We start from the raw sequence: 19487 nt of genomic DNA, 5'->3' as shown, positions 1-19487 counted from the left end.
AGGATGGTCTCGATCTCCTGATCTCATGATCCACCCACCTCGGCCTCCCAAAGTGCTGGGATTACAGGTGTGAACCACCATGCCCAGCCCCACATTTATAAGGTTTAATGCTATTCCATGTGAAGAATGTGTCAACCCTCTCTAACAAAAGATTCAGATAGGCTCCTTCATTATCCAGCTTCTGAAACCGAGCTGTTATCATTCTGAAAAGGACCTTACTTTGCAGTTTGGCTAAGTCCTCCATTATTTCCCATTACCAGGCCATTGCGTTACCAAACCTGAGGTGATCTTCAAGTTGGAGCAAGGAGCACAGCCATGGTTAGGAGAAGAATGGGTGAATCAGTGTCTCTCAGGTTGGTCACTGCATCCTGGGCAGGGAAGCCAGGAAGAGCAAAGCCCAGCAGATATCTGCATTGTTGACTTGTTTTCACCAGTTTTTCTCCCAGGTCCCATACCTGAAGACAGCTGGTCTTTGTGCATCAAACATGTGAATTATATCATCTCCAAGGAAGGCTTTCATGCATATATCCCTGAATTTTATTTTGCTGAATATTTAAAAATATTTCCTCAATCTAGTCCCTACCTTGCTCTTCTTAGACATTTTTCTTTGCTGTTCATTTTCTCAGTTGTCTTCTTTTCCTGCATTTTCATGGACTGCTTTTTTCCCCCAGACATTTATTCATACATCTATTTATTCTTTCAACACATCTTAATTGAGGAGCTTGTAAGCCGTGGTAACTTTATACTTGCATTTATAAGAGCAATGGTCAAAATAATGTCTTTTTCATAAAGCGTACATTGTGATAAGAGAAAAACAAAATAATATGTTAAGTAGTTGTAAAAGAACCATGTGGAATATTTAACCAGAGTGAGAAAAAAAGATATAATTTAGGAAAGATGTTAAGACAATGCAGTGTCAGAGGCATTGTTAACTTTGGCATAGCTCCCGTTCAATTTCACTCTTTTCCAATTATGGCACATAGTAGGTGAATATAAATATATATGTAAGAGTGGACATCACAATTGGAGATATCAACTTAAAAATTGGTAAGTCACAGCTGGTGTTTAGAATCATAATTATAGAGTAGGTCACCTAGGGAGTTGAACAAAAAATAAGAGCAATCTAAGAGTGAGGCTTTTTTTATAATGACACCAGAAATCCTTACAGTGAGGAAGACCCAGCATAAGAGCATGGAACAGGATAGGCCTGGACTTTGGAAGAGAACCAGGAGGTTCTGGATTCCAAAGCCTATTGAAGCAAATGTTTGATGTTGAAGGGCTGAGATTTCTGTTTGGCAGTAGACAGTGAGAAGTGTACAAGAGACCCCATTTTTCTCTGAAACTAGGAGACAGCTGAAACTTGAACACACAAAATAAAAGCCTTCAGAGGCATTGAATTATGAAGCAGGGATGGATGTGCCAGGAATTTGGGGGGAGAATATCAGGGCTGTTCATCTCGGAAGGAACCCATAAATGACTTTTCAAAGATGGTGAACACCACCCGAGTTCCAGAACTGAATCCTTAGGACCAGCAGGGAGGGGATGCCCACAGTGGTGGAGTGGCACTTCTTGTACCTATTACAGTTCTGAGAAGTGAAGCAAGTTAGTTTAAATTAGAAATTTGAAAGAAGCAGTCTTCATCTAGTTTGGAGGAGAGACTTTGTATTTGAAAAATGCCCAGATGCCTATAGACATTCCCAGGGAAGCATGAAAACTAAAGAAACACTGGTATAAAATCTGGTCCTGAAGACACGTGGCCATCATGGGCACCTGCAGGTAGCTGATCCAGGAATACCTTATCATCTTCAAGGCAGAATGAGAAAAATAGCAGCACAAGATACCTCCTGTTGTTACAAGAATGAAATGGAGAAAAACAATAGAGAAAACGGTTGGCAGGTGATAAGCACTTAGGTGAAAATTACAACTAGGTGTAGGTGAATATTTTTTACCAAATATATTTGATGAAACAAAAAACAGTGAAAGACATGATTTCACATTAGAAAATCTATTAATGTAATTTCTTATATTAAGTTAGTAGGAACAGCCATGTGCTTATAAAACCAGTACTGATTATTGATTTTTAAAGAACCTTATGCCACTAGGAGAGAAAGTAACTTCATTGAGTCTTTACATAAGCATTCCATAACAAATGCTTACGTGTGGTTCATGGATTTTTGTTTCGCTTTGTTTTGTTTTGTTTTTTCATTTCAGATGTCCAGACAGTTGACATAATTGAAAGAAGCCAGGAAGTTCATCAGAGACATATATGGCAGGTTGCCATCACCAACAGCAAAACATCAACTGAGGAAACAGTTGAATTAGGAAAAATACTTAATTTGAGCTTAAACTGTATTCCAAATATGATGGTAAATAATGCAAGTGATTCAGGAATGAGGGCTGAGGAGTTAAATGTAAGTCAGAACATATTTGTCTCTATTGAGCCTCATGAAATGCAGGCAGGAGGAAAACTTGATGATTGAAGTATAACTGGGAAATCTCTCATGTGTCATGAGTATCTTAGTCACCATAATAAGATTCATATGGGACAGCAGCTTTTTGAATATAGTGGACAAGGAAAAGCTTTCAGCACTGAGGCAGAGAAGGTTCATGGTAGAGAGACTGCATGTACTTATAATGAATATGGGAAATCCTGTGATAAGTCAGCACTCTCTTCCCAGAAGATAAATGTTGAATGTAATGTATGTGGGAAAATGTTCAGTAAAAAGTCTAAACTTACCAAACATCAGAAAATACACACAGGAGACAAACCCTATAAATGTATACAATGTGAGAAATCCTTCATTAGGAAATCACACCTTGCAAATCATCAGAGAACACATACACAGGAGAAACCCTTTGCATGTACCAAATGTGAGAAATCCTTCTGTCAGAAGTCAAATCTAATTGTTCATCAGAGAATCCACACAGGGGAAAAGCCCTATGAGTGTCATGAATGTGGGGAAACCTTCTGCCAAATGTTAGCCATTATTTATCATCACTGAATACACACAGGAGAAAAACCCTATGAATGTATGGAATTTGGGAAAACCTTCTACCAGAGGTCAGCCCTCAATGTACATCAGAGAATTCACACAGGAGAGAAACCATGTAAGTGTAATGAATGTAGGGAAACTTTTTATCAGAAGTCAGTCCTCACTGTACATCAGAGAATTCACACAGGTGAGAATCCGTATGAATGTAAAGAATGTAGGAAAACTTTCTACCATAAGTCAGCCCTCACGGTACATCAGAGAACTCACACAGATGAGAACCCATATGAATGTAAAGAATGCAGGAAAACTTCTGCTCAGAAGTCAAAACTTTCTGTATATCAGAGAACTCACACAGGGGAAAAACCCTATGAATGTAATGAATGTGGAAAAACATTTTGCCTGAATTCAATTCTCATTATACATCAAAGAACTCACTCAGGTGAGAAACCATATGAATGTAATAAATGTGGAAAAACCTTTAGCCAGAAGTCAAATCTCAGGATGCGTCAGGGTACTCACACAGGGGAAAAACCCTATGAGTGTAATGAATGTGGGAAAACCTTCTACCAGAAGGCAGTACTCACTAAACATCAGAGGACTCACACAGGGGAAAAACCCTATGAGTGTAGTGAATGTGGGAGAACTTTTAGCCAGAAGTCAAACCTGAGGATGTATCAGAGTACTCACACAGGGGAGAAACCCTACAAATGTAGTGAATGTGGAAAATCCTTCTACCAGAAGACAGTGCTCACTACGCATCAGAGAACTCACACAGGAGAAAAACCCTATGTTTGTAACGAATGTGGAAAAACCTTTCATCAGAGGGCAAACTACAGCAGGCATCAGAAAACTCACATGGGACAGAAGCCTTATAAATGTAATGGATGTAGGGAAACCTTCTTCCTCTACCTGAAAGAATTCACACAGGGAAGAAATCCCATGAATGTAATGAATGTGGGAAAACATTCTACCAGAAGTAATCCCTCATGATACATGAAAGAATACACACAGGGGAGAAACCATATCAGTGTAAAGAATGTGGGAAAAGCTTTTGCCAGAAGTCAACCCTCAGTAGACGTGAGAGAACTCACACAGGTGAGAAACCATATGAATGCAAAGAGTGTAGGCAAGCTTTCTACCAGAAGTCAGCGCTCACTGTACATTACAGAACTCACTCAGGTGAAGAGGCCTGTTAACATACTGAAGGTGTGAAAAGCCTTATTAGCAAATGAAATCCTACAGCCTATCAGTGGATGCATACAGGAAATAAACCCTGTGCATGTAACCAGTGAGAGAAATCCTTCAGTTACAAGTCAAGCCTTACTGTCCATCAGAGAAATCACACAAGGAAAGCCCTATGACTGTATGAGTGTTGGAAACAGCTTTTAGTAGAAGTCAGACTTCAGGAGGCATCAAGAAATTCATACAAGGGAGAAAGCTTAAGAGTATAATGAATGTGGGCTGGGTGCAGTGGCTCACGCCTGTAATCCCAGCTCTTTGGGAGGCCAAGGCGGTTGGATCATGAGGTCAGGAGATCGAGACCATCCTGGCTAAGATGGTGAAACCGTGTCTCTAATAAAAATACAAAAAAATTAGCTGGGCATGGTGGTGGGTACCTGTAGCCCCTGCTACTCAGGAGGCTGAGGCAGGAGAATGGCATGAACCTGGGAGGCGGAGATTGCAGTGAGCCAAGATCATGCCACTGCGCTCCAGTGACAAAGTGAGTCTCCAATCTCAAAAAAAAAAAGAGTGTAATGAGTGTGCAAAATCCTTTTGTCTGAGGTAACACCTCAGCAGGTATTAGGGAATTCACACAAGAGAGAAATCCTGTGTGTCAGAGACTGGCTGTGTGTTCTACAAAATTCACCCTTTTATCTGTTGGACACACAGACTGCATTTCTCAGCCCCCTGTTATTGTGGGTGCATTATATAACAGCTCTGTAGTAGAATATGTATGCAAGTAGCCAGGCACAGTAGCTCACGACTGTAATCCCAGCACTTTGGGAGGCTGAGGTGGGCAGATCACGAGGTCAGGAGTTTGAGACCAGCCTGACCAACATCGTGAAACCCTGTTTCTACTGAAAGATATAAAAATAAATAGCCAGTCATGGTGGTGTGCACCTGTAATCCCAGCTACTCTGGAGGCTGACGCGGGAGAATGGTGTGAACCCAGGAGGCAGAGGTTGCAGTGAGCTGAAATCGTCCCATTGCACTCCAGCCTGGGTGACAGAGCAACACTCCATCTCAAAAAAAAAAAAGTATGTGAGTGATGATCCTTACGGGCCTGGCTCTCACACAGAGTGACATAAAGCCTTCCACATTTTCTCAGATCCTGTGGTACCGAAGTACTGATGACCCCTATGATGGCCTTGGGAGCCATAGGTGGGAAAAGGTGACTGCTTTAAGACTGAAGGAATTACATACACCTACTATGTCCCAACAAAAATTAAAAATAAAAACATTGAACTGATTGTCTATCCTTGGCTTACTCCTTTAGGACATGTGTTAATCCATGGCAAGTGGCGCACACAAGTGTGGCAGCGTTTTTTCCGAGTACAGTAGTTTAATGGGGAAGAACAGTATTGAAGAACATGTCAAAAACAGAAACAGACACCTGCTGAGGCAAGGTAACATATACAGGATCTTGACGAATAGGATTTTGCAGTGGTGGAGTGACACAGCTCAATTCCAAATGCAGCATGGTGAAATGGGAATGTTTAACAAGGGAGGGGGTTTGGGGTCACTCAGGGTTACGGCTTAGAATCCAAAGATAGGTTTATGATTGTTATGGTGAGAATTAGGGTTACTATCAGTGTGAGGGTTAGGATTAGGGTATGATGTTGGGGTTGGGGACAGCATTAGCATAAGGGTTTAGGGGTTGTGATTAGGATTAGAATTAGGGTTAGGGGTTATGGATTAGGATATGTCAGCTTTGGGATTTGGGTTGTGGTTACATTTTAAGGTTAGGGGGTTAGGATTTGAGGGGTAGGGTTAATGTTTGGGGTTAGCATTAGTGGTTATGGTGAGGGGTTGCAGTCAGATTAAGGTCAGGGTTTAGGGTTTGGGCTAGGGTTATGGGCTACCATTAGTGGGTTTGTGTTATGGTAAGGGTTAGGGGTTAGGGTTAAGGTTTAGAATTAGGATGAGGGTTAGTGGGTTAGGGATGTGGGTTCAGGTTCAGGTTATGGATAGGGGTTAGGGTTAAGGTTTAGGGTTGGGGGTTGGAGTTAGGGTTAGGGTTATGGTTTAGGGGTTAGAGTTAGGGTTAATGCTAGGGTTAGGGTTGGGGTTAGGTGTTAGGTTCAGGGCTGGTTCTGGGGTCAGGGTCATGGTTAGGGGTAAGGGTTAGGTATAGAGTTGGGTTAGGGTTAAGGGTAGGGTTAGGGTTAAGGGTTAAGTTTAGGGGTTAGGGTAGGGTTAGGGGTTGGGTTTGGCATTGGGGTTGGGGTTAGGGTTAGGGTAGGGTTAGGGTTTGGGGGTTAGAGGTTAGAGGGTTAGGATTAGGGGTTAGTGGTTTGGGTTAGGGGTTGGCGGTAGGGTTAGGGGATGGTGGTAGAGTTTGGGGCTGGGGTTAGGGTTGGGGGTTATGGGGATAGGGTTGTGGTTAGGGGTTAGGGCTAGGGTTAGGGGTTAGGGGTGAGGTTTAGGGTTGGGGTCAGGGTAGGGTTAGGGTTAAGGGTTAGGGTTAGTGGTTAACTTTAGGGGTTAGGTGTTAGGGCTAGGGCTATTGGTAAGGGTTAGGTTTAGAGTTAGGTCTTAGGATTAGGGGTTAGGGGTAAAGGTTAGGGTTGTTGTTGTGGTTAAGGTTAGGGTTACAGGTGTGGGATTACAGTCGTGAGCCATGATGCCTAGCCTCCCCATCTTGAAAAATTGGCATATATGGTCCAAATAAATTACCACATTACTTCAAATAAATAAAACTTATTATATAAGTCCTAATTAATTAGTGAAGGGGTGATTATCCTCATTGCTTCAACAGTTAGCAGTAGAATTTGGTCTGTTCTTAAACCTACAAATAATAATTGGTGTTTCATAGTGGGTTGCTGTATTGTGAGTGAAGTGCTCCCATCCATTAAGGCCCCCATACCCAGTGCCTGATATTACTGTGGTTAATTTTTTTTATTTCGGTAGGTTTTTGGGGAATACAGTGGTTCTTTTTTTATTTCAACAGGTTTTTGGGGAACAGGTGCTGTTTGGTTACATGAATAAATTCTTTAGTGGCGATTTCTGAGATTTTTGGTGCACCCATCACCCAAGCAGTGTACACTATACCCAACATGTAGTGTTTTATCCCTCACTGCACCCACTCCACCACTCCTAGCCTTTCCCCTAAGTCCCCGAAGACTATTGTATCATTCTTATGCCTTTGCATCCTCATACCTTAGCTCCCACTTATGAGTGAGAACATACAATGTTTGGTTTTCCATTCCTAAGTTACTTCACTTAGAATAATGGTGTCCAGTTTCATCCAGGTTGTTGTGAATGCATTCTTTCATTCCATCTTATGGCTGAGTAGTATTCCATGTTAAATATATATACCACATATTCTTTATCCATTTATTGATTGATGGGCATTTAGGCTCATTTCAAATACTTGCAGTTGCATATTGTGCTGCTATAAACATGCATGTGCAAGTATGTTTTTCATATAATGACTTCTTTTCCTCTGGGTAGATACCCAGGAGTGGGATTCCTGGATCAAATGATAGATCTGCTTTTAGTTCTTTCCAAAATCTCTTCACTGTTTTCCATAGCTGTTGTACTAGTTTACATTCCCTCCAAAAAGTGTAAAAGTGTTCCCTTTTTACTACATCCATGCCAACAGCTATTATTTGTTGATTTTTTGATTATGACCATTCTTGTAGGAGTGAGGTGCTATTGTATTGTATTGTGGTTTTGATTTGCATTTCCCTGATAATTAGTTATGTTGAGCATTTTTACATGTGTTTGTTTGCTAGTTGTATATCTTATTTTGAGAATTGTCTATTCATGTCCTTAGCCTACTTTTTGATGGGTTTTTTTTTTTCTTGCTGGTTTGTTTGAGTTCCTTGCAGATTCTACATATTAGTCCTTTAATCAGAAGTATAGATTGTGAAGATTTTCTCCCACTCTGTAGGTTATCTGTTTACTTTGCTGATTATTTCTTTTACTGTGAAGAAGCTTTTTAGTTTAATTAAGTCCCATCTATTTATCTTTGTTTTAGTTGAATTTGCTTTTTGGGTTATTGGTCGTGAAGTCTTTGCCTAAGCCAATGTCTAGAAGGGTTTTTCCAATGTCATCTTCTAGAATTTTTGTGGTTTCAAGTATTAAAGTCCTTGATCCATCTTGAGTTGATTTTTTTATAGGGTGAGAAATGAGGATCCACTTTCATTCTTCTATGTGTGGTTTTGCCATTTATCCCAGCACCATTTGTTGAATAGGATTTTCTTTCCCTGCTTTATGTTTTCATTTGCTTTGTTGAAGATTAGATGACTGTTAAGTATTTGGCTTTATTTCTGGGTTCTCTATTATCTTCCATTGATCTATGTGCCCATTTTTATAACAGTACCATGCTGTTTTGGTGACTATGGCCTTATAGTATAGTTTGAAGTGGGCTTCTAGATTTGTTCTTTTTGCTTAGTCTTGCTTTGGCTATCAGACTCTTTTTTGGTTCTAGGCTTTTATTACATTAAGGTATGTCCCTTCTATGTCTTTTTTGTTTCCATATGAATTTTTCTGGTTCTGTGAAAACTGATGTTGGTACTTTGATGGGGATTGCATTGAGTTTGTAGATTGCTTTTGGCAGTATGGTATTTTCACAATATTGATTTTACCTATCCATTAGCATGGGATGTGTTTCCATTTGTTTGTGTCTGTAATTTCTGTCAGCAGTGTTTTGTAGTTTTCCTTGTAGAGATCTTTTGCTTCTTTAAGTATTCCAGATGTAATTAAGATTTTGTCTGCAAATATTGCACACAATTGACAATTATAGCAATATACTATTATAATTGTAGGAATTATAATATTCCTAAGGTTTTTATTGCAGCTATTGTAAAAGGGGGTGAGTTCTTGATTTGATTCTCAGCATGGTTATTGTTAGTGTATAGCAGAGCCACTGACTTGTGAACATTAATTTTGTATCCTGAAACTGCTGAATTCATTTACCAATTCTAGTAGCTTTTGGGATGAGTCTAGGGTTTTCTAGGCATATGATCATGTCATCAGCAAAGAGTGACAGTTCAGCATCTTTACCGATTTGGATGCCATTTATTTCTCTTATCTGATTGCTCTGGTGAGGACTTCTAGTACTGGGTTGAATAGAAGTGGTGAAAGTGGGCATCATCGTCTTTTTCCAGTTCTCAGGGGGAATGCTTTCAACTTTTCCCCATTCAGTATAATGTTGGTTGTGTGTTTGTCATATATGGCTTTTATTACCTTAAGGTATGTCCCTTCTATGTCGATTTTCCTGAGGGTTTTAAACATAAAGGGATTCTGGATTTTGTCAAATGCTTTTCTATGTCAGTATTCCTGAGGGTTTTAAGCATAAAGTGATGCTGGATTTTGTCAAATCCTTTTTCTGCAGGTATTGAGATGATCATGTGATTTTTGTTTTTAATTCTGTTTATATGGTGTATCACATTTATTGACTTGCAGATGTTTAACCATCCTGCATCTCTGGTTTCTCTTCAGATCGTATACATCTTTCGCCTTTGATGGTAAATTTTATTTGCCAAGTTGGGTTGCCTAAACACTCTGAATGTGTCTGTGAGGGTGTTCCTTGATGAGATGAACATTTGAATATGTAGACTTAGTAAAGTAGTTGCCCTCCTCAATGTGAGTGGGCCTCATCCAATCCATTAAAAACCCAAATAAAACACAAAGGTAGAGGAAGAGAGAATTCACTCTCTTTGTCTGATGATTTCAGAGCTGAGACATAGATTGAAGTCAGACGTGGACTGTAACTTATGCCATCAGCTTTCCTGGTTCTCAAGACTTTAGGCTTTGACTGGGACTCCAACATTGGCAGTCCTGGTTCTTCAGCTTGCTGACTGCAGGTCCTGGGACTTCTTCGCCTACATAACCACATTAGCCAATTCCTTACAATAAACCTATATATATTCATGCAACTGATAAATACTTTGTTGTTACAGATTTGGCTACCATGTTCTTTTTGTGCCTATTTTAACAGAGTCTCAGTCATAGCCTGCCTTCATCTCTGAAGGGACCAGGCGACCCACGGAGTGCCTCGGCAGCCTTGTCATTGCATGCAATCTTCACAGACAAGATCTCACTGCAACCACCTTTCTACAGGAGCACAGTTGTGACATTATACTGATGACATCATTCTCAGAGAAAATTCATTTTACACACTAAGGACACACAGATACAAGGAGGCTTACACAAAGGGAATGGACCTTTCCCTAACACACTGGTGCAAGGCCCTGCCACTTTGCTTCAATTCCTGAAAATTCCTTGGTAAACATGGGGCTGCCCTATTCCTGAGACTTTCAAAAAATAGTTATTGATCCTCTCAGCATCCACAATGTTAATACAAGCCCAACAGTGTTTAATTTGTGTTTTGTTTTTTGGAGGCACAGTCTTGCTCTGTCACCCAGACTGGTGTGAAGTGGCACGATTTCATCTCACTGCAGCCTCGACCTCCTGAGCTCAAGCAATTCTCCCATCTCGGCCTTCCAAGTAGCTAAGACTGCAGGTGTGTGCCACGACACTCAGCTAATTTTTTTTTTTTTTTTTTTGGTAGAGAAAAGATCTTGCTATGTTACCCAGGCTGGTCTCAAACTCCTGGGCTGAAGCGATCCTCTTGCCTCGGCCTCCCAAAGTTCTGGGGTTATAGGTGTGAGCCACTGTGCCCAGCCCTTTAATTCTTCACTTGGGGTTCAGGTGACAACATATTCCTTATTTACAAATCTTACTTAATCTCACTGATGCTGTCATTGGCAAACTGACCCACCTTGAAAGAAGCCTCCTTCAACAAGTCTGGAATCTGTCCAAATTTAAATTAACAGGTGCCCCTATGAATATCCTCAGAGAACACACTGTGGATGCTTTAGCAACCTCTTCTCATGCTTCCTGAAGTATCTGGGTTGCATATGGTGGCCATAAGTAGTCCATTGGCTTCTGATGTAAAAAACAAACCTGCCCCTTTTGACCCTGTGCTGTACAGCATCAGGGCAGTGATTGCTGACCACATACTGGACACTCTGGAAACAGAGGGCTCTGCATCCATGTCCACGAGTCTTCATGCCTATCTGGTCATCAGGCCTTGGGAAGTAGCACCCCACAGCCTTGGCACAGCTGCAGAGACCTCCTTGCCTCAGGATGGAGTCAAACCTGGACCCCCTACCATCTCATCTGCAGGAAACCCTGGCCTGCTTCATCCTCAGGCTGTGGTGCTGGAAGTCACCCGTCTCTGAGGCCCCTCGGGATCGACTGAGTGACCAGCAGTGAAGTTCATCCACCTTCTGAATGAATGCCATCATCAGACATTATGGAGCTCAGTGGGATGCTGCTGCCTTCCCTCCCTTAGCTAGGATGTCCCTGATAAAGGATGACACCCAAGCCTCAGCATGACCGGCCAAACTTGAGGTGGTCATCTCAGCACTGATGCTGGGCCAACAATTAGCCCCATTTGTAAATTTTTACAAACTTTTTGCAATTGCCAAGAATTGTCCACCTTCCCTCCTCATTGAATTGAAGAAACTTCTTGTCTAATGGATACTCAGAATACAATCAAGGTAACATGCCTTTTTTTTAACCAAGGACATAGTACGGATCTCACAGGGACACTCCTTATCCCCTGCAGAGTTCCAGACACTACTGATGGTGACCAAGGCAACATTTCATCAGAAAACACAGTGCTGGGCTTGTGAAAGTGTCCACTAGAGCTTCCACTGCCCCTATAGGCTGCAGGCAGCTGCTTTAGTTGAGAGATAGACTGAGCTCCTCAAAGAATTCCTATTTAAGTTACAAAGCAGTGAGTGGATGCCCTGCTGGGTTCCACTGTTGTCCCAGGCTTTGATTACTCTAAGTTCATGCTTCTTAGGAAAGTGCACTTTTTACACCAATGCTACACAGTTCCCTCAGTTGCCTTTACTGGACATCAAGGAGTTCACATTTTTGACAACCATTCAGTCCTGGACTGTCCAGGGGTGGAGGTAGCTCCACACAGGAAGCTGCCTGCTGCTTGTGAATCAGTAATATCAGACTTGCCCAACAACTCACTGGAGACATGAAAACCAATGCATGGGGAATGCGTGACATCACCCAAATATTTATGAACACGCTTGTGCTGCCAGAGGCCCCCAGATCTCTAAACCAATGCATGGGGAATGCGTGACGTCACCCAAATATTTACCAACACACTTGTGCTGCCATGGACCCCAGATCTCTAAACCAATGCATGGGGAATGCGTGACGTCACCCAAATATTTATGAACACGCTTGTGCTGCCAGAGGCCCCAGATCTCTAAACCAATGCATGGGGAATGCATGACATCACCCAAATATTTACCAACACACTTGTGCTGCCATGGACCCCAGATCACTTTTCCTGTGTCCTGCTAAATAAATGGGGCCAGTAGCTTTGCATCGGCTTCCACATTACATGACTCATAACTGTGGCCTTCCTAATCTCTCATGTCCCTAAGCACTTATCACAATGTCTCAACAGCTTTCTCTCAGCCTCTCAAAATATTAGTCATCATGAAAATAAATGTCTGATGTTAAAACATCGGGGTCAATTGTATTTTGGCACCTAAAATTTCATGCAGCACCCCACCATGTCCTCAGCCTAATGGCTTCATGCCCCCACCAGACTGCAAAACTCAATTAGTCAAGCAGATCCCTGAAGGGACCAGGGTTTACCCCACCCTCTGATTTCTACCAAGTCTGCCTCCCACACCCACTATTCCAGAGTGCAAACCCTGGGTAGACCTGCATAAATGCAGTGTCATCCCCCGCTGGGCTGAGTATGTGTGATGAGTAAATTACTGTGAATTTCGTCTGCTCGGTGTTTGTTGTGTCTGCAGCCATTCCCAGACTTCTAGGGCAAGACTAGCTTCTTCACCAATGGGGTGAACAGGAAGGAACCCAACTAGGAATTGCCTTTTTTAAAAAAATCACTTCCCACCCTCTTAATTATGTAATGCATGCATTTTTATAGCTTTTTTTCTCATTCCATTACCTGAGGTCAGCCACTGATATTTAATCCATCCTTAGCCTCGGAGGAGGGCAGAGGAACACTGGTCATATTGATTTCTCTAGCAGTGACATGGTTTCCTCCTGTGCCACTCAAGTTATCTCCTTCTTTAACTTGATGCTCAGTAAGTTGCATTTCACTCATCTTTGCAGATTGTTAGGAAGGTGAGAATCAGCTTTCATTTTTGATGTTGCCATAAAGAAGACTCCATGGTAATGTTTATTCGCACAATCAACTTTTTCTTTTCCCCCAGAAATTGCAAATTCTTATGTGAGAGACAGCTTTCTGGAGTCTGCAAACATAGATTATCGTCTCTCTTTTGATGGCAAACTTCTTATATCCCCACCAACAATAAGATACTTACATATAATTTTGGCATGTCATATTGATTGCCAACTACAAGTAAGAACATTCCTTGATTTTAAATCTAGACTAATTATGAAAATTTGTATAGTCACAAAAAATTATTGTGTACAAATTTATAGACCTTAGGATTAAATGAGTTACTATTAACTAATATTTATTGTGCAGTTAGTATATGGCAGAAGCTTACTATGTACTACTTCATTTTATACTTAAAACAATATTCTATGCAAAATGCTATAATTTCCCCGTGCCTCCAATTTGGACATGTTAAAACTGGGCCTCATAAAATTTTCACCCCAGAGTTCTCTGCTTAGTAAGAAGTAGAAGGAAGTCTAAACTTAAGTCATCTGATTTCAGAGCCCATATAGTTAAATGCTCTAAATGCAGCTTCCCATGGTGATGGTGACTATTAGAGCCTGCCACATATGATGTAGGACAGTGCTTCCCTGTAACGTGTGCAAGATTCCCATGATGACGGTGACTATGAGAGCCTGTCACATATGATGTAGGACAGTGCTTCCCTGTAACGTGCACAGGATTCCCGTGATGATGGTGACTATGAGAGCCTGTCAGATACGATGTAGGACAGTGCTTTCCTGTAACATGCACAAGATTCCCGTGATGATGGTGACTATGAGAGCCTGTCACATACGATGTAGGACAGTGCTTCCCTGTAACATGTCCAGGATTCCCGTGATGATGGTGACTGAGCCTGTCACATATGATGTAGGACAGTGTTTCCCTGTAACATGCACAAGATTCCCATGATGATGGTGACTATGACAGCCTGTCACATATGATGTAGGACAGTGCTTCCCTGTAATGTGTGCAAGATTCCCGTGATGATGGTGACTATGAGAACCTGTCAGATACGATGTAAGACAGTGCTTCCCTGTAACATGCACAAGATTCCCATGATGATGGCGACTATGAGAGCCTGTCACATATGATGTAGGACAGTGCTTCCCTGTAACATGTGCAAGATTCCCGTGATGATGGTGACTATGAGAGCCTGTCACATATGATGTAGGACATTGCTTCCCTGTAACACACAAAAGATTCACCCGGGGATCTTATTAAAATGCAAACTCATAGACCACGCTTTGACTAGCTAAGACAAGAGCATTTAAATGGATGTCCAGGTGACAGTGCTAAGATCCTACTGTTCATGTGGGCACTGGCTCACCATATTAATGAAGCTTAGGACCTCCAGTCCATGCTGGAAAAGAAATACAGATACATAGGATGTGACTGTGCATATGGAATATCTGTTATGTTCTCGACATTGTACTAGACACTAGAGATAAAAAGTCAAATATCCCTTGCCTGTATCTGAAAGGAGCTTCCTACACAGTGGCTTCTGACTGCTGTGTATATTTTCTCTTCTGTCCTGGGTGGGTGAGCTCTATCTCAACGTTGGTAACTGAACACTGCCTAGTGGGTTTGACGGGGGAGACCATAGCTGGCTGTGCTACCACATAGCTATGACCATAGCATGTCTCATGTTGCCATTTCCCCCTTGTCGAAAGGCTCCCTCCAGTATCATACATGATCCCCATTATTATAAATTCTTCCTCCTTGCACCAAATGTTCCTAAATCTTGCAAAGATAAAAACATAAACCACATTCTCATCATATTAGTTATAAATGATGAAAGTTCCTTTTATTTCTTTTTTGTTTCTTGCGACGGAGTCTCACTCTGTCCCCAGGCTGGAGTGCAGTGGCGCAATCTCGGTTCCCTGCAGGCTCCGCCTCACAGGTTTATGCCATTCTCCTGCCTCAGCCTCCCAAGTAGCTGGGACTACAGGCACCTACCACCACACCTGGCTAATTTTTTTGTATTTTTAGTAGAGACGGGGTTTCACCATGTTAGCCAGGATGGTCTTGATCTCCTGACCTTGTGATCCGCCAGCCTCGGCCTCCCAAAGTGCTGGGATTACAGGCATGAGCCACCGCACCCAGCCCAAGTTCCTTACTTTTCATGTGTTTAATATTTTCTCCCAATTTATAGAATATATTGATTAAGAATAAATGTTAGCCATGCACATCTATTACAAACTTCATGATATACTTTGCTGTTTTTAAATTTCTTATACTCATAAAATGTGTGTTCTGGACTCACGTTGGCTTCCATTTCTTCCCTCTGGCTTCTATTAGTTTAGGCTATGAGCAGAGATGGACGAGGTGGCTACTGCAATGGATCAAGGCTATGAGCAGAGATGGACGAGGTGGCTACTGCAATGGATCAAGGCTATGAGCAGAGATGGACGAGGTGGCTACTGCAATGGATCAAGGCTATGAGCAGAGATGGACGAGGTGGCTACTGCATTGGATCAAGGCTATGAGCAGAGATGGACGAGGTGGCTACTGCAATGGATCAAGGCTATGAGCAGAGATGGACGAGGTGGCTACTGCAGTGGATCAAGGCTATGAGCAGAGATGGACGAGGTGGCTACTGCAATGGATCAAGGCTATGAGCAGAGATGGACGAGGTGGCTACTGCAGTGGATCAAGGCTATGAGCAGAGATGGACGAGGTGGCTACTGCAATGGATCAAGGCTATGAGCAGAGATGGACGAGGTGGCTACTGCAGTGGATCAAGGCTATGAGCAGAGATGGACGAGGTGGCTACTGTAATGGATCAAGGCTATGAGCAGAGATGGATGAGGCAGCGGCTGTAATGGATTAAGGCTATGAGCATCTTGTGAAGTAGGATGATAATCTGTAAATATCAGAATGAAGCCAAACTTACCAGTTCAAAACTGGATTGTAAAATAGCTCAAAAAAGACTGAAAACACAGCTCTACACATTAGGAGGCTGAGGCAGCAGATTGCTTAAGTTCAAGAATTGCAGACAAGTCCAGGAAACATGGAAAAACCGTCTCTACAAAAAAAAAAATATTTTTAATTAGCTGGGTATGGTGATATGAGCCTGTGGTCCCAGATTTTCAGGAGGCTGACGTGAGAGGATTGCTTGAGCCCAGAAGGCAGAGGCTGCAGTGAGCTCTGATCACGCCACTGCCTAGGTGACAGAGTGAGACCCGTCTCAAAAACAAACAAAAATAACAAACAAAAACAGCTCTAAACGAAGGTGGCTAGAAAAGTAGCTCAAGTTGTTCCTGTCTGGTTAAACACAAACATAAATGAACTACTTATGTGCCCCAGTGGCTTCATAATGCTGAGAGCAAAGTCAATTATTCTAGCAGGTTCTAGAAAACTTCATCATATCATGGGGTTCAATGAAAATATCAAATCATAAATATAATAATCAAATCTGAAAGTGAATCTAGTTTCAAAGACCTCAGAAGCCACTGTGTAGGAAGCTCCTTTCAGATAGAGACAAGGGATTATCTGACTTCTCTATCTTTCAATAAGAGAAGATTATTTCAATATTTGAATTAAGATTATTTCAACATTTTAATTGAAATAAGATTATTTCAACATTTGAAATAAATAATAAATTTGATTATTTCTCTATCTTTCAGATAGAGACAGGGGATTTTTTGACTTCTTATCTCTGTTGTGTAGCACAATGTCCAGAACACAACAGATATTCCATATCCATAGTCACATCCTATGTATGTGTATTTCTTTTCCAGCAAGGACTAGAGGTCCTAAGGTTTGTTTATATGGTAAGCCAGTGCCCAAATGAGCAGGAGAATCTTAGCACAGTCACCTACACACTCATTTCAATGCTCTGGCCCCTTATCCAGGCTAGTCAAAGTGTGGTCTATGGTTTTGCATTTTAAGGGATCCCCGGGTGAATCTTGTGGCTGTCAAAGGAGGAGAAGCACTGCCCTCAAAATATAGAAAAGGTGAACTAATTTATCCTGGCAGGCTGGCTATTTATTTGTGTATTTATTTATCTTGTTGATGGGAAAATTCAAATTGACATACACAATCACCCCCATAAGGATTTCAGGTAAAAAACAAAGGTTTAGATATCAGATGTGTTTTACAATTACCACACCAGTCTTTTTACTACAGCATCTAGTAGCACATTTCCAATAGATTTAGGTGAAAATTTCTATCTCATGAGCCTTCTGTCAGTGTTTTTAAAATTGGATTCTCTATTAGTGGCCATATTGAATCTCTTACAGGCATCTCACTCAAACTGCAGTCATACTTTCCAATAGGCCCCATAAAAATCCTTGTTCTGGAGCAATGTAATATATTTATCCACCTCGTTAGACACTTATGTAAGTATAATAATACAAGTTTTGTGTGTGTTTGTGTGTATTGTGTAGCTTGTGGCCTCTTGCCCAGTTTCTGCAACACCCGAAGCTGATGCAAGTTTAATGTAAATAACGTCCAGCAATGTTAGAAATGTTGACTTCTATGAGCCCATCAGGAAAAAAAGGTGAATGTTATTGTAGAGGAAATTTTCATTCTGGAAAAAATGCATACTGTTTAAATATTACTTTCATGCTTTCTGCAGATATTATACACAGATATTATATTCCAAGGGTTATGTTTCAAAGTCTTCAAAAATAGAAAATACATTTTCTATTTCTAGCTGAAAATAATAACAGTAATTAGCCTACCTTTGGGGAAATGTGATAAAAATACTAATGAACATCACAACTCATTTAAAAGCATAAAATGTGCAATGATTTAAACTACATGTTCTTTCTATGAATCTGCATAGAAATATAGACACATTTGATGAATGCTATTTAAAGTCTGAGTGCTTTGGTAAATGACTCATCTATAGGTTGAAGGGATTACTTTTATCTGCCTTCATAGTGAGAATTAGATTTCTATTCTTTATAAAGCAGGGAATACAGATTGTGCATGGATTAAAAGCATTCAATCCTTATTAATAATGATGGTAGCTGCGCTGCAGAAAAGAAAGCCTGTCAGAATAACGTATTCAGTTTTACATCATAATCAGAGGTATGTCGATCTCTGTTGAAGGCAGAATTAAAAACGCCTTCAACATTTTTAAAATAATAGATGAAAAACATCTCAAACTCACTTTTAAAATTTGAATTGATGATTCCACATAACAGGAAAAGGACCAAGAACATCTTAAATACTTCACGATGGAAGTGATGTTTTAAGTGCAATTTCATCAAGGAGAAGTTTTTCCAGAAAGTCTTTTGACCTCAGTAAGAATCTTATTTACTCTTGTAAATAGTTTCTAGTAAAATGAGAAAGACTTGATTTTTTAAAAACAATAAAAAATTTACATGGTTTAATCTAATGTTGTGATTTCGAAAGTACTACTTGTGCCCTTATAGTTACGCATGTGTATTTATACGCATTTTCTTGGCTCATTCAAACGCCAATAAAATACTTTACTATCCAGGCCCCTTAAAAGCCAAATTAATTTCTAAAAGTGAGGATTGTATGTATGCTGTGAGGTGTGCGCAGGTGTATGCGTGTGATGTGTATGGATGGTGTGTGTGTGTCTGTGTGTGTAGTAGGTTCATGGGGTATGTACATGTGTGTGTGGTGTGTATTGTGGGTGTTATATGTGTATACTGTGTGTAGTTTGTGGGTGGTGCATGGTGTGTATATGTGCTGTTTGTGATGTATGTGTGTGTGGTGTGTATGTGTACTATGTGTGGTGTGGTGTGCGTGTGATATGTGTGTGTGCAGTGTGTGGTGTATGTGATGTGTGTGTGGTGCTGGGTGTGTGTGCACTGTGTGTAGTGTTTGATGTGTGATGTGTGTAGAATGTGTGGTGTGTGTGTGCACAGTGTGTGGTGTGTGTGCTCTGTGTGTGTGGTGCTATATATACGTGTGCAGTGTGTGGGGAGTATGTGTGGAGTGTGTGACGTGTGTGGGGAGTATGGGATGTGTGTGGTGCTGTATGTGTATGTTGTGTGTAGTAGATTCGTGTGTTTTTTGTGTGTGCAGTGTGTGGGGGGGTATGGGTGTGTGCACATTGTGCGGTGTGGTGTATGGATGTGTGCACCTGTGCA

General features: G+C 41.2%; 1 protein-coding gene across 7 annotated transcripts in view; it reads left to right on the top strand.

Annotated features, from left to right (window-relative positions):
• The window catches only part of LOC129026155 (zinc finger protein 717-like), a 37373-nt gene extending 18506 nt beyond the window's left edge, over window positions 1–18867 (top strand). For 2 of the 7 annotated variants that reach the window (XR_010123856.1, XR_010123852.1), the window contains 4 exons: window positions 2212–2411; window positions 5491–5620; window positions 10162–10686; window positions 15715–18867. Coding sequence is in view for 1 of the 7 variants with exons in the window: in XM_063652468.1 (XP_063508538.1) it covers window positions 3033–3983 (951 nt within the window). In the remaining 6 variants the exon portion in view is untranslated. The other 5 variants (XR_010123858.1, XM_063652468.1, XR_010123857.1 and 2 more) reach the window with 5 other exon arrangements.
• Window positions 18868–19487: the final 620 nt, after the last annotated feature.

Source organism: Pongo pygmaeus, chromosome 16 (genome assembly GCF_028885625.2).
Source record: "Pongo pygmaeus isolate AG05252 chromosome 16, NHGRI_mPonPyg2-v2.0_pri, whole genome shotgun sequence".
Taxonomy (NCBI): Eukaryota; Metazoa; Chordata; class Mammalia; order Primates; family Hominidae; genus Pongo; species Pongo pygmaeus.
Note: the sequence above shows the minus strand (reverse complement) of the source record. Positions and strands in the feature narration are given on the sequence as shown.